This window comes from Mytilus trossulus, chromosome 4 (genome assembly GCF_036588685.1).
Source record: "Mytilus trossulus isolate FHL-02 chromosome 4, PNRI_Mtr1.1.1.hap1, whole genome shotgun sequence".
In the NCBI taxonomy this organism is placed as follows: Eukaryota; Metazoa; Mollusca; class Bivalvia; order Mytilida; family Mytilidae; genus Mytilus; species Mytilus trossulus.
The window spans coordinates 3954096-3971522 of NC_086376.1; the positions used below are offsets into that span (position 1 = coordinate 3954096).

At 31.6% G+C, this 17427-nt stretch overlaps 1 protein-coding gene across 1 annotated transcript in view; it reads right to left on the bottom strand.

Annotated features, from left to right (window-relative positions):
• LOC134714390 (uncharacterized) overlaps positions 1-16290 on the bottom strand; it is a 38054-nt gene extending 21764 nt beyond the window's left edge. Inside the window, exon 1 of the mRNA XM_063575632.1 lies at positions 16171-16290. Coding sequence (XP_063431702.1) covers positions 16171-16290 — 120 coding nt within the window. The remainder of the gene's footprint in view (positions 1-16170) is intronic.
• Between the last annotated feature and the right edge of the window lie 1137 nt (positions 16291-17427).

Consider the following 17427-nt stretch of genomic DNA (forward strand, 5'->3'; position numbering starts at 1 on the left):
CATTTATTTTTATATGCGTTTATGTCATCGTTAAACTTGACATTTGCATTTTTAACACACAAAATATCATTGAAATGCTGAAAGACACATTTATTATGTTTCAGTTACTATTATCCGATAAAGAAAATTACGATTATCAAAGAAGAAAAATACCATAGAGTTACGATTATCATACCGAATTTTTCAACGGCAATTTTCAAAGCGCTCAGACGATTCCAGTGCACCGTTTCGATTCAAATATGATGTAATGGTATAGATAAACCTTGCAGCTGCACGGGTGTCATTCGGTTTATCGAGAGGAATGAGCGTGAAAGAATATCTAACGGCGGTCAAGTATTGAGCGGCGATCGTGAAAGCTCTTGTAACGGATCGTGAAAGACATTTAATGAAAATTCTAGGTCAGAATCTTTGAAAAAATCTCTTAATTTTCAAAATGCGGAACAAATCCGAACAAAAAAATATGTCTGTCAAAATGGTTTATCTTCCTCAACATAACTGTGAAATAAGAAAGGGAAAATATGCAGTACTTTATGAAAAAACACAAAAGGCGCAATGCATGTCTATGAAATTAAGTACAAATAACACGCTTTTTGTAACTAAAATGGTCATGTTTCAGTTCATCGTAATATATTTGAAATTTAATCTTTGGTGTATCTGATAGTACAGTAAAATTAAGGTATGTTCTCCTTTTAAAAGCATTAATTTGTTTATGAAAACCTTGAATTTGTTGAAAATCCATCAAACTTGATCGTGAAAGATCAGGCAACGCATTATTTTGATCGTGAAAGATAATGCGTGACCAGACTTATTACTAGTAATCAGTATTTCTTTGACCATTTGATAAACCTGCAACTGATTGAAGCCTGTAACTATTTTGATAAGGATGAACTTTAAAGCTATTTTTTTTATTCAACACTTTACCTCGAAAGATAAAAAACAACAACTAAAACATCTCTAAATAAGTTTGAAAGATTCAGCTCTGAGAATCGGTCAAGTGCAATTCAGACAGACTGACACTATTTAGCCAATAATATGGATATGCAACGTTTAAACCAAAATGATATCCATCAAACAAAAATTTACAGCAAAACAGCATGTTTCATGAGTAATTTGAGATTGAACGATAACCAACATTTTGTGCAACAGTGCTTTCTTAAGTTCTGTATATACAACGCAGATGTGGATTGATTTATCTATATACTACAGACTATAGAATAACAGATCGCAAATGCTGAAATGTCTCGTCTGCTTTACTTATGATAGTTAGTTTTATGGAACGTTTATAATATCAAGGGTTTTACTAGAAGTGTCAAATGCGCTTAATGCGCTTAATGTATTTTTGTCCATCTGATGAGTTAAGCCTTTTCAATGGATTTTTATAGTTCGTTCTTATGTTGTACAGTTATACCACTGTCTCAGGTTAGGGAGAGGGTTGGAATCCCGCTAACATGTTTAACCCCGCCACATTATTAATGTATGTGCCTGTCAAAAGTCAAGAGCCTGTGATTCAGTGGTTGTTGTTTGTCTATGTGTTACAAATTTTTTTTCGCTCATTTTTTAGACAAATAAGGCCGTTAGTTTTCTCGTTTGGATTGTTTTACATTGTCACTTTGGGGGCCTTTTATAGCTGACTATACGGTATGGGCTTTGCTCATTGTTGAAGGCCGTACGGTGATCTATAGTTGTTAATGTCTGTGTCACTTTGGTCTCTTGTGGATAGTTGTCTCTTTGGCAATCATATCACATCTTTTTTTTTAAATTATGATTGTCAATGGTACATAATAAGAGTAAAATTGAGAATGGAAATGGGGAATGTGTCAAAGAGACAACAACCCGACCAAATAATAAACAACAGCAGAAGGTCACCAACAGGTCTTCAATGTAGCGAGAAATTCCCGCACCCGGAGGCGTCCTTCAGCTGGTCCCTACGCAAATATATACTAGTCCAGTGATAATGAACGCCATACTTATTTCCAAATTGTACACAAGAAACTAAAATTAAAATAATACAAGACTAACAAAGGCCAGAGGCTCCTGCCTTGGGACAGGCGCAAAAAAGCGCCGGGGTTAAATATGTTTGTGAGATCTCAACCCTCCCCCTATACCTCTAACCAATGTAGAAAAGTAAACGCATAACAATACGCACATTAAAATTCAGTTCAAGATAAGTCCGAGTCTGATGTCAGAAGATGTAACCAGAGAAAATAAACAAAGTGACAATAATACATAAATAACAACAGACTACTAGCAGTTAACTGACATGCCAGCTCCAGACTTCAATTAAACTGACTGAAAGATTATGATTTCATCATATGAACATCAGGCACACTCCTTCCCGTTAGGGGTTTAGTATCATACCATCATAACATATATGAGAAGAACATAACCCGTGTCATGCCAACAACTGTTTTTAGAATAAATGTGTTTAGTTCCGATGCAAAGACCTTATCAGTGACTCAATATTAACGCCAAAATATGCTATCTTTAATGACTTGACAACAGTATCGTAATTATATCCCTTCTTAATAAGTCTATTCAAAGGTTTTGTAAGTTTCTGAGGTGAATACTGACACTTTTGTGCTTTATAAAGAATATTACCATAAAAAAATTGGATGTGAAATACCTGAACGTATTAGAAGTCTGCATGTTGAGCTATATTTACGAATGATGTCTTTATACCGATGATAAAATTTAGTAAATGTTTTGACTAGTTTGTGATATTGAAAACCCTGGTGTAATAATTTTTCAGTAATACATATATTTCTCTCGTTAAAATCTAAAACATTGTTACATACACGAGCGAATCGTACTAGTTGACATATATAAACACCGTAAGATGGTGACAAGGGAACGTCACCATCTAAAAACGGATAATTAACGATAGGAAATGAAAAATCATCCCTTTTTATCATAAATTTTAGTATTCAGCTTTCCGTTAGTAATATAAATATCAAGAACGAGGAAAGGTCAATGGTCATAGTTAGTATTAGCTAGAGTGCAAGGTCAGATGAACCATGAAATACAGATCTCTACAAATATCCCGTAGAACAAATAAATGTGTTCCGATCCTTTACAGTGCCTTAGAAACTGACAAATATAAAAGTTATGCTTTGCCAATTAATTCGAAACACGAGGTCAAAAGTATATGATCCCTGACCGACAGCCAGACATAGACATCTTACTATTATTCAATATATCAAATACAATTGACGTCATCATGGTCATATTTGAAACATGCAAACAGACATGTACACCATGCACGAAATACCTTAGCGCTATAGCATACAGGCATATATCCAAAGGCTAGACAACATAAAACGAGCATTGCCGAATGATGCATGATAACGGGTTCAATGTTACATGTAGTTGAAACCTTGCAGAAGTCGAAAATGTACACCTCACAATCATAAAAACAGACAGTTATTCTGAAGCTTAACGAATCCTCGATACGGACTTGACCACAAAAATGAATCTTCATCCAATTAATAAGGCAAATTCGGGGTCAGGTGAAACTTGTCTGACGAACATATAGTATATAGGATCCAATATATCATATGTGGTTATCTTAAAACTCGTGATGAGTGAGTACTTCACATGACAATAAAAAGCTTCATCCTACAATCATCCAACTATTTTACATTTCATTTTATGAAAACATTAATACTTTGAAAAGCTTAAACCTATTGAGAATGTTACCCTATATAGCTTTTCTCAATACCAATAACAAATATCAACTATGATAGAATTGAAGAATAATTTGAACGTCTTTGTAGCATCAGATCTTTCACGATCCTTTTCACGATCTTCCAAAATACGGTACGTGATCTTTCACGATCCAAAAAATCCATTGTTGTGTAAATAGTTCTTTATTTACCAAGTTTCAGATTATGTTTATACAAAATAACTATAAGAACCATTTCAATAATTCAAATAGAATGCCCTTATTCGTATTAAAGTAGGTTTTCTAGTCGAATTTATGAAAAAAATCATGTTTGTTTACATTTTTTATGTCATTGAAATGTCGAGAAGCAATCTGCCTTTTGTTGTTTTGTAATATCTATGTACTTTTAAAACTGGATATTCTCACATACTGATCATTATGTTGAACCATTTTGACAGACAGTTTTATTTTGTCGTAAATTTGTCTGTGTAATTAATTAAATTAAAATATGTATTGACCTTTCATATGTCTTCTCGATTAAATGTCTATCACGATCCGTTACCAGAACTTTCACGATCGTCGCTCAATACTTGACCGCCGTTAGATATTCTTTCACGCTCATTTCTCTCGATAAACCGAATGACACCCGTGAGCTGAGTAACTATTGACAAAAGCATGCTACATTTAAGACAAATGAGTGTAAAGATTTTACCTATATCTACCGTCGCCATATTGGGATAATCGTAATTGCAGTTACTGTTATCTCTTTAATACCAGTGCATACTAAAACACTCGAGGAGCTAGATCTCAAGTTGTACTTAATTTGAATTATACAAACACAAATACAAATATTTTATTGACACAAACACAATTACAATAATTGGCAAAGACCCATATCGGTCCGTGTAACACTTATCAATTCAAAGTTTTGAAAAGTTTTGATATTTTAGATTTTTGGAATTTTGATCAAAGTTTTAAAATATCAAAATTTCAAATTGTGTAAAAGTTTTGAAATTTTGAAATTTTAACCAAATTATTAAAATATTAAGATTCTAAATATCGTTTATAAATTTGATGGTTTAGGAATTTGATCAAACTTTTAAAATACTAAACCTTACGTGCAATTTTGATTATTAAACTTTTTGAAAGTTTGATTTTTTAAATTTTTTGTTAAAATATCAAAAATAGAAAAGGGGCGAAAAGAGAGGTACCTGTAAAGCGCGAAACGAAATAAAAGCGGAACGAAACGAAACAATATGAATTGAAAGCATACTGACACTTAAAAGTTTATGTATGAAATAAAACCACAGACAAATAGTCGTAAGCGGTGAAAAATTGGATGACAAAATAAATATTTCTCAAAAGAAGAGAAATCATTTCAAAACCAGACGTACGGCTCTGATATTGGCCATTTTACTTGCTGGTTTTTCTAGCACCCATATTTTAGGAGAAACAAGAGTAACAAAATACTGAACAACTCGCAGTAGGTCAAATAGTATGTTTAGGTTGAGCATGTACATTTGTATATATATTTTCTACTGAACTCTAAGCAATAAAAATGCTCAATACACAATGTATTATCTCATTTGATTTCATTTTTTTTTCTGTTTTGCTCTACGACTTCTTACTTTCTGGGTCCGTGTAACACTTATCAATTCAAAGTTTTAAAAAGTTTTGAAATTTTAGATTTTCGGAATTTTGATCAAAGTTTTAAAATATCAAAATTTCAAATTGTGTTAAAGTTTTGAAATTTTGAAATTTTAACCAAATTATTAAAATATCAAAATTCTTAATATCGTTTATAAATTTGATAGTTTAGAAATTTGATCAAACTTCTAAAATACTAAATCTAACGCGCAATTTTAATTATTTCACTTTTTGAAAGTTTGATTTTTCAAATGTTTGCTTAAAATATCAAAATAGAAAAGGGGCAGTAAGAGGGATACCTGTAAAAAGCGAAAGGAAATAAAAGCGGAACGAAAAGAAACAATATGAATTAAAAACATACTGATACTTAAAAATTTATGTATGAAATAAAACGGACAGTTGTAAGCGGTGAAAAAATAATGACAAAATTAATATTTCTTCAAAGAAGATAATTTATTTAAAAACCAGACGTACGGCTCTGATATTGACCATTTTACCTGCTGGTTTTTCTAGCACCCATATTTTTGGAGAAACAGGAGTAACAGTAAAAACTGAACAACTCGCAGTAGTTCATATAGTATGGTTATGTTGAGCATGTATATATACATTTTCTACTAAACTCTTAAGCAATAAAAAAGCCAAATACACGATGTATTACTTCTTTTGATTTCATTTTTATTTCTGTTTTGCTTTACGACTTCTTACTTTCTGCAATCATGTTGGCTAAAGAATATGTCATTTCATGTACAGAATGAACGATCATCTTAAACGGTTTTATCTATTCTTTGTAAGTTGTTTGCCCTAAATATTCAGCTTTAAGCGTTCCGTAAGAAGGTTGGTCAAGAAAAGCGCTTCATGATACTGAATGCATGGTGTCCTAATTAAGGTTGTGCTAGTCCACAACGTGGGAGGTTTTTAATATAATCTTATTTACGCTGAAATTAAGACGGTACTTAGATCCAATATCACAAAATTGGAGCCAAGATATTGTTACAAGGTATCTACAACAACTCATCATAGATTGATACCAGGTTATAAATTTTGCCGCTTTTTGCGCCAGACGCGCGTTTCGTCTACAAAAGACTTATCATTGACACTCGAACCAAATTAAGTTAAAAAGGCAAATAAAGTCAAATGAAATTGAAAAGGCCAAATAAAGTAAACTTTTAAATCCAACGTATAGCTCTGGTTTTGTAAAAGTTGAAACCTTTCATATCATATATAAATGTATACCATAAACATTATTTTCACGAGCATTTATATTTATGTAATAGTTACCGCTGAACTACATTTAGCACCCAACTTTCATTCATGTTTATGTAATATTTGCCGCTGTACTACATTAAGCACCCATCTATCCAGTTGTAGGTGTTGGCATTTTGAAAGTTGAAAATTGTTTTCAAAAGTTTATATCAGCGATAAATAGTAATCTTCTGGGAAACCAATATTTAGATAGTCACTATTTTTTTACTTGATACTACCACTAGGGGCTTCGATAATGGTACATTAAAATTATTATGATCCTCAATTTGATGATATAATATTCTGTGCCAGCAGAGGACAAAAGAAAAATTCTCCATGCCTTTTAATGTTAGATATGAACCAGATAAGTTGATTAATAGCGATGAAAAACTTAAAAAAAAGTTAGCGCTTCGACAAAACAACCTCACCCCACTTTTAAATTTAAATGGTTGCTCCCTTAAAGACAACGTTTGGACTGGTTATCACACACGTAGCTCCATTATAGGTTCTAAATCAACCACTGTTTTATAATAGTAAACAAAAGCAATAGATTTTTTTGTATTAAAGGATATTGTTGTCCCGTATTTGAATTTTGTTATTTGGGTATTTTTAAGTTATCGTACGACAATCGACTTTGAGCAAACTAAAAGTTCACATGTACACCCAGTCATAATGGAGTGTGCAAAGAGAAGCCACACTGTCAGCTGCATGATGATTTTTTTGCCATGTTTGGCCGTACACCAATGTTGCTCTCGAAAAACCAGTCCAATGTAAAACGCTGAATTTTAAGTAAAGAATTCACCTACGGAACGCTGAAACTGAAATTTGAAATTCAAGAAAAATAAGAACGAAACAATTAAAGAGGTTTTTGACCAAAGTGAAGTTAAAACATATCTACTAGTAGTTTAATTGAGGTATCGAGCTGGCGTATGACAGTAACTGCTAGACTTATATATAGAAGTCCTTTGTTAGTTTATTATCATTGTCATATTGATTAGTTTCTTTTGTTTCCTATTCTGACATATGACTTGTATTTCCTATTAAAGTGCGTTTTACTGTTCGTATTACTGTGTGTTTTTCATTCTTTATTGGCTAGAGGTATAGGGGGAGGGTTGTGATCTCACGAAACATATTAAACCCCGCTGCATTTGTGCGCCTGTCCCAATCCAGGAGCCTCTGTCCTTCTAAGTCTTGTATGATTTTTATTTTACTTCATTGTTATATTTCGGAGTTTAGTATTACGTCTATAATCACTGAACCAGTACACTTTTTGTCTAGGGGCCAGCTGAAACACGCATAGCACAACTTTCATTGCGACGCTATATATTAAGTATTCCTTCCGTATCATTTCTGGGAACTGAAATAAATCTTAAAAGGCAATATATGTTCATCAGGCAATCGATAAACATGAAGGAAAACGTTTCAAGTTGTATATGCGACCGAAGCGCTTTTTCTGGATCTACCTTCATCAGGAACGTCAAAAAGGCGAATAATGCTATTTGGTTAACTGCATGCGAGTTGGTCATTTTTCACTGGTACTTCTAAATGTTGGGCACTGGGAACACAAGATAGCTTTGAATTATTTATCTCAAACACTAACCTTATACATGTATAAGAGATTTAAATCAACGTAGTTGATTCCGGATTAAATAGGTTTAATTATATTTTTTTTTGATAGATGCACAACCTTAAAATTTCAGGATACTGTTATCCCATGTGATGTCTAATATGTTTCATAAAAAAAAACGACTTCTTCTTTTCATTATTTATTTTGTTATTAAGAATGATTTGATATGTTTCATGCTATTTATTTATAACTAAGAATAGTTCTTATCAGAGCCGTGTTTACATCAGTGTTTACAGGTACCCCTCTTGTCGCCCCTTTATATTTTTGATATTTTAAGCAAACATTTAAAAAATCAAACTTTCAAAAAGTAAAATTATCAAAATTGCACGTTATGTTTAGTATTTTAAAAGTTTGATCAAGTTTCTAAACTATCAAATTTATAAACGATATTTAGAATTTTGATATTTTAATAATTTGGTTAAAATTTCAAAATTTCAAAACTTTAACACAATTTGAAATTTTGATATTTTAAAACTTTGATCAAAATTCCAAAAATCTAAAATTTCAAAACTTTTTAAAACTTTGAATTGATAAGTGTTACACGGACCTTTCTGCAATCATGTTGGCTAAATAATATATCATTCCATATACATTATGAACGATCATCTTTAACGTTTTAATCTATAATTCTTTGTAAGTTATTGGCCATAATTATTCAGCTTTCAGCGTTCCCTAAGAAGGTCCATCCAATGTGGGAGTTTTTGATATATATATATTTTATTTACGCTGAAATTAAGAGTACTAAACTCAAACATTAGTAGATTGGAGCCAAAATACTGTTACAAGGTATATACATAAACGCATCATAGATGGATACCAGGATGTCCATTCTTTCAAATTACTTGGAATTGACATTGATGAAAATTTAAGCTGGGAAGATCATGTTGATCGTGTATGTAAAATAATCTCTTCTAAAGTATCACTTTTATATAAAATTAAAGTATATTTGCCAATACACACAAGGCAACTATTTTATAATGCATTTATTCTACCATATATAGACTATTGTAGTTCAGTTTGGGGAAATTTATTACAAAAAGATTCAGATAGAATCATAAAACTTCAAAAAAGAGTAGCAAGAATTATACTGGAATGCGATATTTCTATTCCATCTAATTTCACGTTTTCTTCTTTAAAATGGCTATCTTTTACCAAAAGAATAAAATACCAACAATCAATTTTAATGTATAAAATTGTAAATGGTTACTTAGCAATTATAAATATTGATGATGTGCAACGCCACAACTTACGATCTGTCTATAATAATGATCTTTTTGTTCCAAGACCAAATACAAATTTCTATAAAAAAATCTTTTCATTACTCTGCAACCAAAGTATGGAATAATTTACCACTCGAAATAAAAAAATGTCCTAATGTGGAATTATTCAAGAAACATAGTTATAATCATTTTCTTGAAAATTATATGCGAGTCAAATAATTTGTTTTTCTCTAACAAAACTATATAAAATATTGTCATTTATTACCCTTTGTATATTTTAGTGATTGAATTGTTGTATATGTCGTGTACAAGTTACGATTTTGTACAGGTTATAACATGTACAAAAATATTGTACATGTTATAACTTGTATAATGCAAAAATACAAGTTATAACATGTACAAAAGTACCTCGTACATGTTATAACCTGTACAAAATATTGCTTAAAAATGGTTTTAACTTGTACAAAATCGAAAAATAAGGATATGTTTCTATTATCGCAATAGATGTTATTGACCTCAATAATATTTTCATAACATTTTTACTATTCCTTCATGTTAGTGTGTTTTGTCCTTTTTTTTTTGGATACAGTTAACGTCCAGGGGTCGGTATTACGAAGCATTCCTAAGACTTGTCATACGATATATCTTAGGACATGTCTTATGATCTCTTATGATCCTCTTATGACTATCTACGGAAATATCTTTATTTGATGAATTATAATTGTGAGTGTCCACTTTGAAGGCTATAGTAAAATACTTTTCACACTAAAAGACATAAGAGGATAGCCAGGACAGACGTTTCTACAAATAAAATTGGGAATGGAAATGGGGTATGTGTCTAAAAGACAAAAACAAGCCCATTGAGCAGACAACATCCAAAGGACACACATACATGCTTTCAAAGAAGAGGATAATTTAATTAAAACATCAAAATGACTTTCGCCTCATGCAATGATCTCATAGTTTATGAAAAAAAAATGAGTTGTAAATTTACATATTAAAGTCATGCTGAAGGCCAAAAATGTTGAAGAGTAGATCCAAAGATATTGATAATGAAGCGTGGTGCAATGAAAACTATTTCAGCTCTCACTTGCTTTTACAGAGTAAGCATACAAGACATTGTTTTAGTCTGCATGCTATAAAAAGTGAAAAATTATTAGGCATCGTTCTCAAAAGTTTTGGAAGAACTTAATTACTAGTATATAATGTAGTTGTCATTGAGGAAATGAAAGCTTTTAGTACATAGGGTCACACTTATGATGGACTTCATAAAACATACAATACATGAAAACCTATTTTGCCAACATTAGTCACCAAACATATATTTCTTAAACTATGTGATCATTGTCCTCTACAGAAAAAGATACGTTCTGGCCTTTTTATTGTTTTTCTTTATGCATTGGTGAATTTAAATGTATATTTTACTCCATAAAGATGTATCTTATATTTTGTACAAGTTAAAACCATTTTTAAGCAATATTTTGTACAGGTTATAACATGTATGAGGTACTTTTGTACATGTTATAACTTGTATTTTAGCATTATACAAGTTATAACATGTACAATATATTTGTACATGTTATAACCTGTACAAAATCGCAACTTGTACACGACATATATACTAGTAATATATATTGTAATTTAATGTATCAATGTTAACTGTATGCATGTATTTTGTTTGAGGGCCTCAATGAAAATTAGACTATTTCTAATTGAGTTACCCTCTTTAAATAAAGAATTTATATAATTTTTGCCGGATTTGTGCCAGACGCGCGTTTCGTCTACAAAAGACTTATCGGTGACGCTCGAATCAAATAAGTTAAAAAGGCAAATAATGTAAAATAAAATTTGAAAGTCCAAATAAAGTAAACGTTTATATCCAACTTATAGCTCTAGTTTTGTAAAAAAACAAACCAAATATATGAGTTTGGGATAGACAAGAACCGTAACACGTCTTATCGCAATGTGAATTTACACTCAAAAATAAGAGAAAACAAACGACGCAAACTTGAAATGTAACACACACAGAAACGAACAATAATATAACAATGGCCATATTCCTGACTTGGTACAGGACATTTTTAAAGGAAAAAATGGTGGGTTGAACCTGGTTTTGTGGCATGCCAAACCTCGCACTTTAATGGCAATGTTAAATATAACATTGAAATGACAACATAATATTACAGGACTACAATACAAATAATCAGGAGAACGTATTAGACAAAAGAATCACATGATTACTAGATAACAAAAAGTATCAGGTTTAAAATTCAATACGTCAAAAACGCGCCTCGTCCACACAAGACTCACCAGATATAAAAGATCGAAAGTGAAAAAAAGTACAAAGTTGTACAGCACTGAAGATCAAAAGTTGAAAAAGGTTGTGTCAAATACGGCTATGTTTTTATGCTTGGTATAAGAACATCCTTATTATTTAGAACAATTAATGCTAATGTTATTGCAAACAGTAAATTTTATCAAATGAATATAAAAGATATACATAATGAAACTGAAGTATTAACTAATTACAGAAAACAAAACTCGAATACATAATGCAAAGACCAACACAGAATAGACACACCCGACTAATTCCAGGTCTAAACGCAATAAATCATAAAAACGACGTCACATACGAAGTGGTAAAAAGGCACAAAAAAATTGTCACATTTGAGTTTACGAAATTTCTGAAACAGCACAAAAATTACGTCACATATAAAAAAAAACTATATCTCAAAAGTAAGATAGAATTAGGATTGATTTAAGATTATAATAGAACTAAATACTGATTTTAAATTTGAACACAATGCATATTGCAATATTTATTAATAGAAATTAACTATAATATATATATATACAACTCGTCTAAACATCAACCCAACAATGTTAGATCTGTAAATTTGCTTTCGCAAATTTTTGATTCTTCCCTCCTTCTTCCTTATATTATGAATATAATTATTTTCTGTGACTGTATCTTACATGAATTTGTAGGATCCTTTAATATAGATAATTTAGCTGATCTGTAACAATAACATCTACATGCCTTATATATCATGCACTGTAGTACGCCGCTAGATTAAAACTGACGTGGAAAGGTAACACATGCCCACCGAAAGCTTTACTTTTGTGAAGCCCAAGTGGTCGTGTGGTCTAGCGGGAAGGCTGCAGTGCAGGCGATTTGGTGTCACGATATCACAGTAGCATGAGTTCGAATCCCGGCGAGGGAAGAACCAAAAATTTGCTTTCATCTAACATTGTTGGGTTGATGTTTAGACGAGTTGTATATACATTATGTACACAGCCATGTATCACCATCATTGATGGCGATCCGATGGATCAATCTGTTGTAGAGTTGTCACTGACTCAGACGTACTTATGAATATAATTATTTTCTGTGACTGTATCTTACATGAATTTGTAGGATCCTTTACTATAGATAATTTAGCTGATCTGTAACAATAACATCTACATGCCTTATATATCATATCATGTACTGTAGTACGCCGCTAGATTAAAACTGACGTGGAATGGTAACACATGCCCACCGAAAGCTTTACTTTTGTGAAGCCCAGGTGGCCGTGTGGTCTAGCGGGACGGCTGCAGTGCAGGCGATTTGGTGTTACGATATCACAGTAGCATGGGTTCGAATCCCGGCGAGGGAAGTACCAAAAATTTGCGAAAGCAAATTTACAGATCTAACATTGTTGGGTTGATGTTTAGACGAGTTGTATATATATATATATAAAAGTCTATAAAAAGGACCAACCAGCAAATTTACTATGTACCGGATCGTCTAGAATAGGCGATACTATGCAGATAAGGAAAAAATTATATCAGTCTAATGATTGTTAAAACTTGTGACACAAGAAGAAGGCCATTTGTTGAGCCGAAATATTTGTCAACACGATTTTATAACAACATTTTCGTTTAATAACACCTTATATCAGTACCGTTGTGCAAATCTTTAGACTGATATATATCCAGTTTGTTATGAATCCAACTTCAAACGTAAATTATCGTACAGATTACGTTGAATAAAATCAAATCTAATAAATGAAGGCGGTGATTAATTTTTCTTTCCATAAAACATAAATATAATAAAAAAGACGTCAACTCATTTGACAAAATCCGATGAAAATTACAAATAGTACGTTAAACATATAAACTAAATACATGAATTTTGGATAGACAAGTACCGTAACACGTCTTATAGTAATGCAGACACTTAGCTCAAGTAATTCTCTCAATGTTGTTGCACAGGTTCGATAACGTGCATGGCAATACTTATACAGGGTATCGGGATTTCATTCCCCTTCCTACTCGACATAGCTGTGTATCTATACATCTATAAATATGAAACGGACAACCCTTGTGGGGTGTCTTTTCATTAGAACAGAAAAACCGGGGCTAATTTATATATTTATATATCCATTATATAAATCTATTGAAAATGAAGAAACCATGGTTATCGGGAACATTGTATAGTCCTCATAATAACTAACAAATATTATTTGACTTCTATATTAAACTTATATATGGGTTCACTTTTAAATGATACTTTCTTTGAACTTAGTGCTGTACGTCGGGCCTTTTTCATTATTCTTTTTTGTAAACCTAGTATGTACGTAAGCTATTTATTCGGTCTACGTTCCATGACATTTAAGATGCTAATATAATCCCGCCGTTTCATTTAATATGTTTGAAGTATGAGCTACTTTAAGATAATCCGCCAGATTGCGCTTAATTTTACTCAAGCTTTGTATTTCTTACATTTCTTTTTTATTTGCAATAGACGTTTATAAACAAACGTGGCGTTTAATGCCCAATTTAATAAACCACATTAAACATGTTAAGATAGATAACTTGGTTTTTAAATATTCATTCAAAGAAACGGGTTTTTTTCTCAATGCTTTTTAAGATTAACGTAGCCTCTTTAATAGATTGGAAACATGATTGTCAATGAGTACAACAGAATATGAATAAATATCAAAATTAGTATAATCATTTTGAAGTGTTCTGTGACCTGTGGTAAAGGAGAAAGATCACGTAATGTGTCGTGTATTTACTCAGATAATCGTAAAGTGAATACCTATGAAACCAAGCAGAACAGAGGAAAGTGGAACTATCCCTGTATTAGTAATACATATCCTTCAGGTGAGTATAATTTATTTGTTATTCTTACACTTTGGTGACACCTGAGATCACCCCTGGGTTTTTGGTGGGGTTCGTGTTGCTAAGTCTTAGGTTTTATATGTTGTGTTTTGTAAATAGTTGTTTTTCTTTTTGTCTTTTCTTTTTTTCCTTTATATTGGCATTGCCTCTTTGGTTTCAAATTATGAATTTAAATATCTTTTTTGTAGCTTTTACCTCAGAAACGACAGGTTCAGAAACTAGAAATATAAATTACTTGAACCGATTACCCAAAAAGGGTCAATTGATTGATTGATTGTTATTTTTTATTGTTTCACGTTTAGTGGCATATATATTTCCTATATATTTATAAGACAAAATCAAATGAAAATGCATAAATATTTGAGTTTTGCAATAAGGATTGACCTGGTTAAAGGGTTGATTTGTAAACTGTTTAAAATATGGATATGTTATATATAAAATGGAGAATGGAAATGGGGAATGTGTCAAAGAGACAACAACCCGACCAAAATAAAAAAAAAAAAACAACAGCAGAAGGTCACCAACAGGTCTTCAATGTAGCGAGAAATTCCCGCACCCGGAGGCGTCCTTCATATATATGAACATATGATAGGCAATCTACGTACCTCTGAAGAAGAGGGTACAATATATTCTTTAACGTATAGAGAGCATGTCATCGGTTTAAATGTGTTCATTCTAGCCAGAGAAGGGTTTATACACAATTTATAAGCAAGCAATGTCATGTTTTAAAGATGTACACCTCTAGGGAGCCATACAATTCTAGAATTGAACTTTTTTCTTAACCTGCCTTTGTGTTTATAAGACTATAACAAAATAATTGGTGAAGAAAAAATCATACGGTGGTGCACTTCATTTTTTTTTGCTACGGCCCTGTGAAAGTGCCCAACTTTGATGATTTTCTCTTTTTTCATCGATTTTTACCTATTTTTGGGCTATTATCATAAAAAAAATCACAATTCCACAATTAAACTTTTTTTCATACTTTGTATAAAGATGAAGTGGACCAATCTGAATAAATTTCACTTTAAAAACTAAAGGTAGGTGTTAATATATATCATTTTATTCTGGTATCACCTAAGTTGGACAAAGGTATACAGAAAAACACATTAGTTTACATTACATATAAGTACATTTGTTGAGGAAGCATTAAATAATATTATGAGGTGTTTTTTTACAACGGTATGATCAGTATAGTCGGCAGGTTAACATCAGAGAGAATCCAGTTTGTCATATATAATTCTGATAAATTTGCACAATTTTTGGAGTTTAGATTTCTGTTTTTGGTTCATAATAGCATTAAATTTTATAACATTACAGTTCGTTAGGTATTTATTGTCAATTAGTAGTGTTCTATCTGTCAGGAGACTGCTGCATTCCATTACATAGTGGTATTCATCACCTATAGCAGCTCTGCATAACGAACACTTTCTCTGTTCACGGGGAATGTTTTGCCATCTGCCATTTTCAATCGGCAGTTTATGGTTCATGGTCCTAAACCGCGACATTGTTATCACATCTTTATCGTCAAGTACATTAAGGTAGTGTTCGAAATTGTGTAATGTCTTGTATAGGCGATAATTCAGGGCTTTCGGCGAATCATTTACCTTCCATAACTGTGTAAACTGATCTTCTAGTCTTTGTTTAATTGTCGATTTAATGTTAGGTGGTGTATTTTGGAATGACCATAAGTAAGAAAATCCACAATTGTCTAGAATACTTTTCATCTTGTCTAATGATCGCGATCGAAATGTTGTTTCTTGTGATAACTTCAAAAGGTATCTAAACATGACAGCAGCGAGCTTACTTTCTTTACCGGTAATTAACTTTGTCCAATAAGATATAATTCTAATGTTTATATCTATTTCTAGGGGATACCGACCCAATTCTCCGTAAATGAATTCGTTTTGAGTAGATGGCTTAAGATGTAAAAGTAGCTTAAAAAATTTAGTTTGAACTCTTTCTAGTATATCTATGTTTTCGTAACCCCATATTTCGCATCCATATAGCAGAATAGGTTTTACCAGTATGTCAAATAAATCTAATAAATTTAATAAAAGAAAGTTTTATCATATTTTGACGCTTTTTTTCGTATAATTTACCATGCTATCAATTTTGTATTTTGTGATTTTTCTCAGTTCCAAGAACAAAATGCATTTTTGTTTTGTTATAAATAATTGAAAAAATATATATCTATAGACCAAAATGATATGGGATGTACATGATTCTTATAAAATCATTTTTTGTATCCCTAACCCATTTTCTCAAAATTTTGGCTTAAAATACTGACTTGATTGGTCATAAAATTAGAAAACTTGATTACTCAAAAACCATTCATTGTAATACAAGTTTTTTTCAGAGTTATGTTTGATTATAATATTTTTAAAATTCATTGTTATTTTCCAATTCTATCATATGTTTTGGAAATAATTCAACGAGATTTCAACGAGACTGAAAAGTCAGACGAATACATCCTCAAGGCAACAAACGAAATCAAACACAAATTATCTGATTTAGTTATGGTCACCTGAAATCTAGAAATAATTGTAAAATATGAAAACAGGTAAAACAGGTAAAAGACAAAACGGGATGTACAATGATACAATATAAACAAATATAACCATTGTGATATTATTATTGAACGGTACGTAGAAAAGCGAAAATGTACTAAAATAGAAGCAAACGTGACAAGCATTGCATAAAGAAAAATGACACGAACACGGTCTAACAGCTTGGGTAGTGTTTTTCAAAATGTTGTAATGCACGAATGGTGCATTATGTTGATAGTTTTGATTAAATTGTCTTTTCTTTTCTATAGGCGTTTAATGTAGTAGTTTCTCTCGCGGTGTTAAACATGTGTTCCT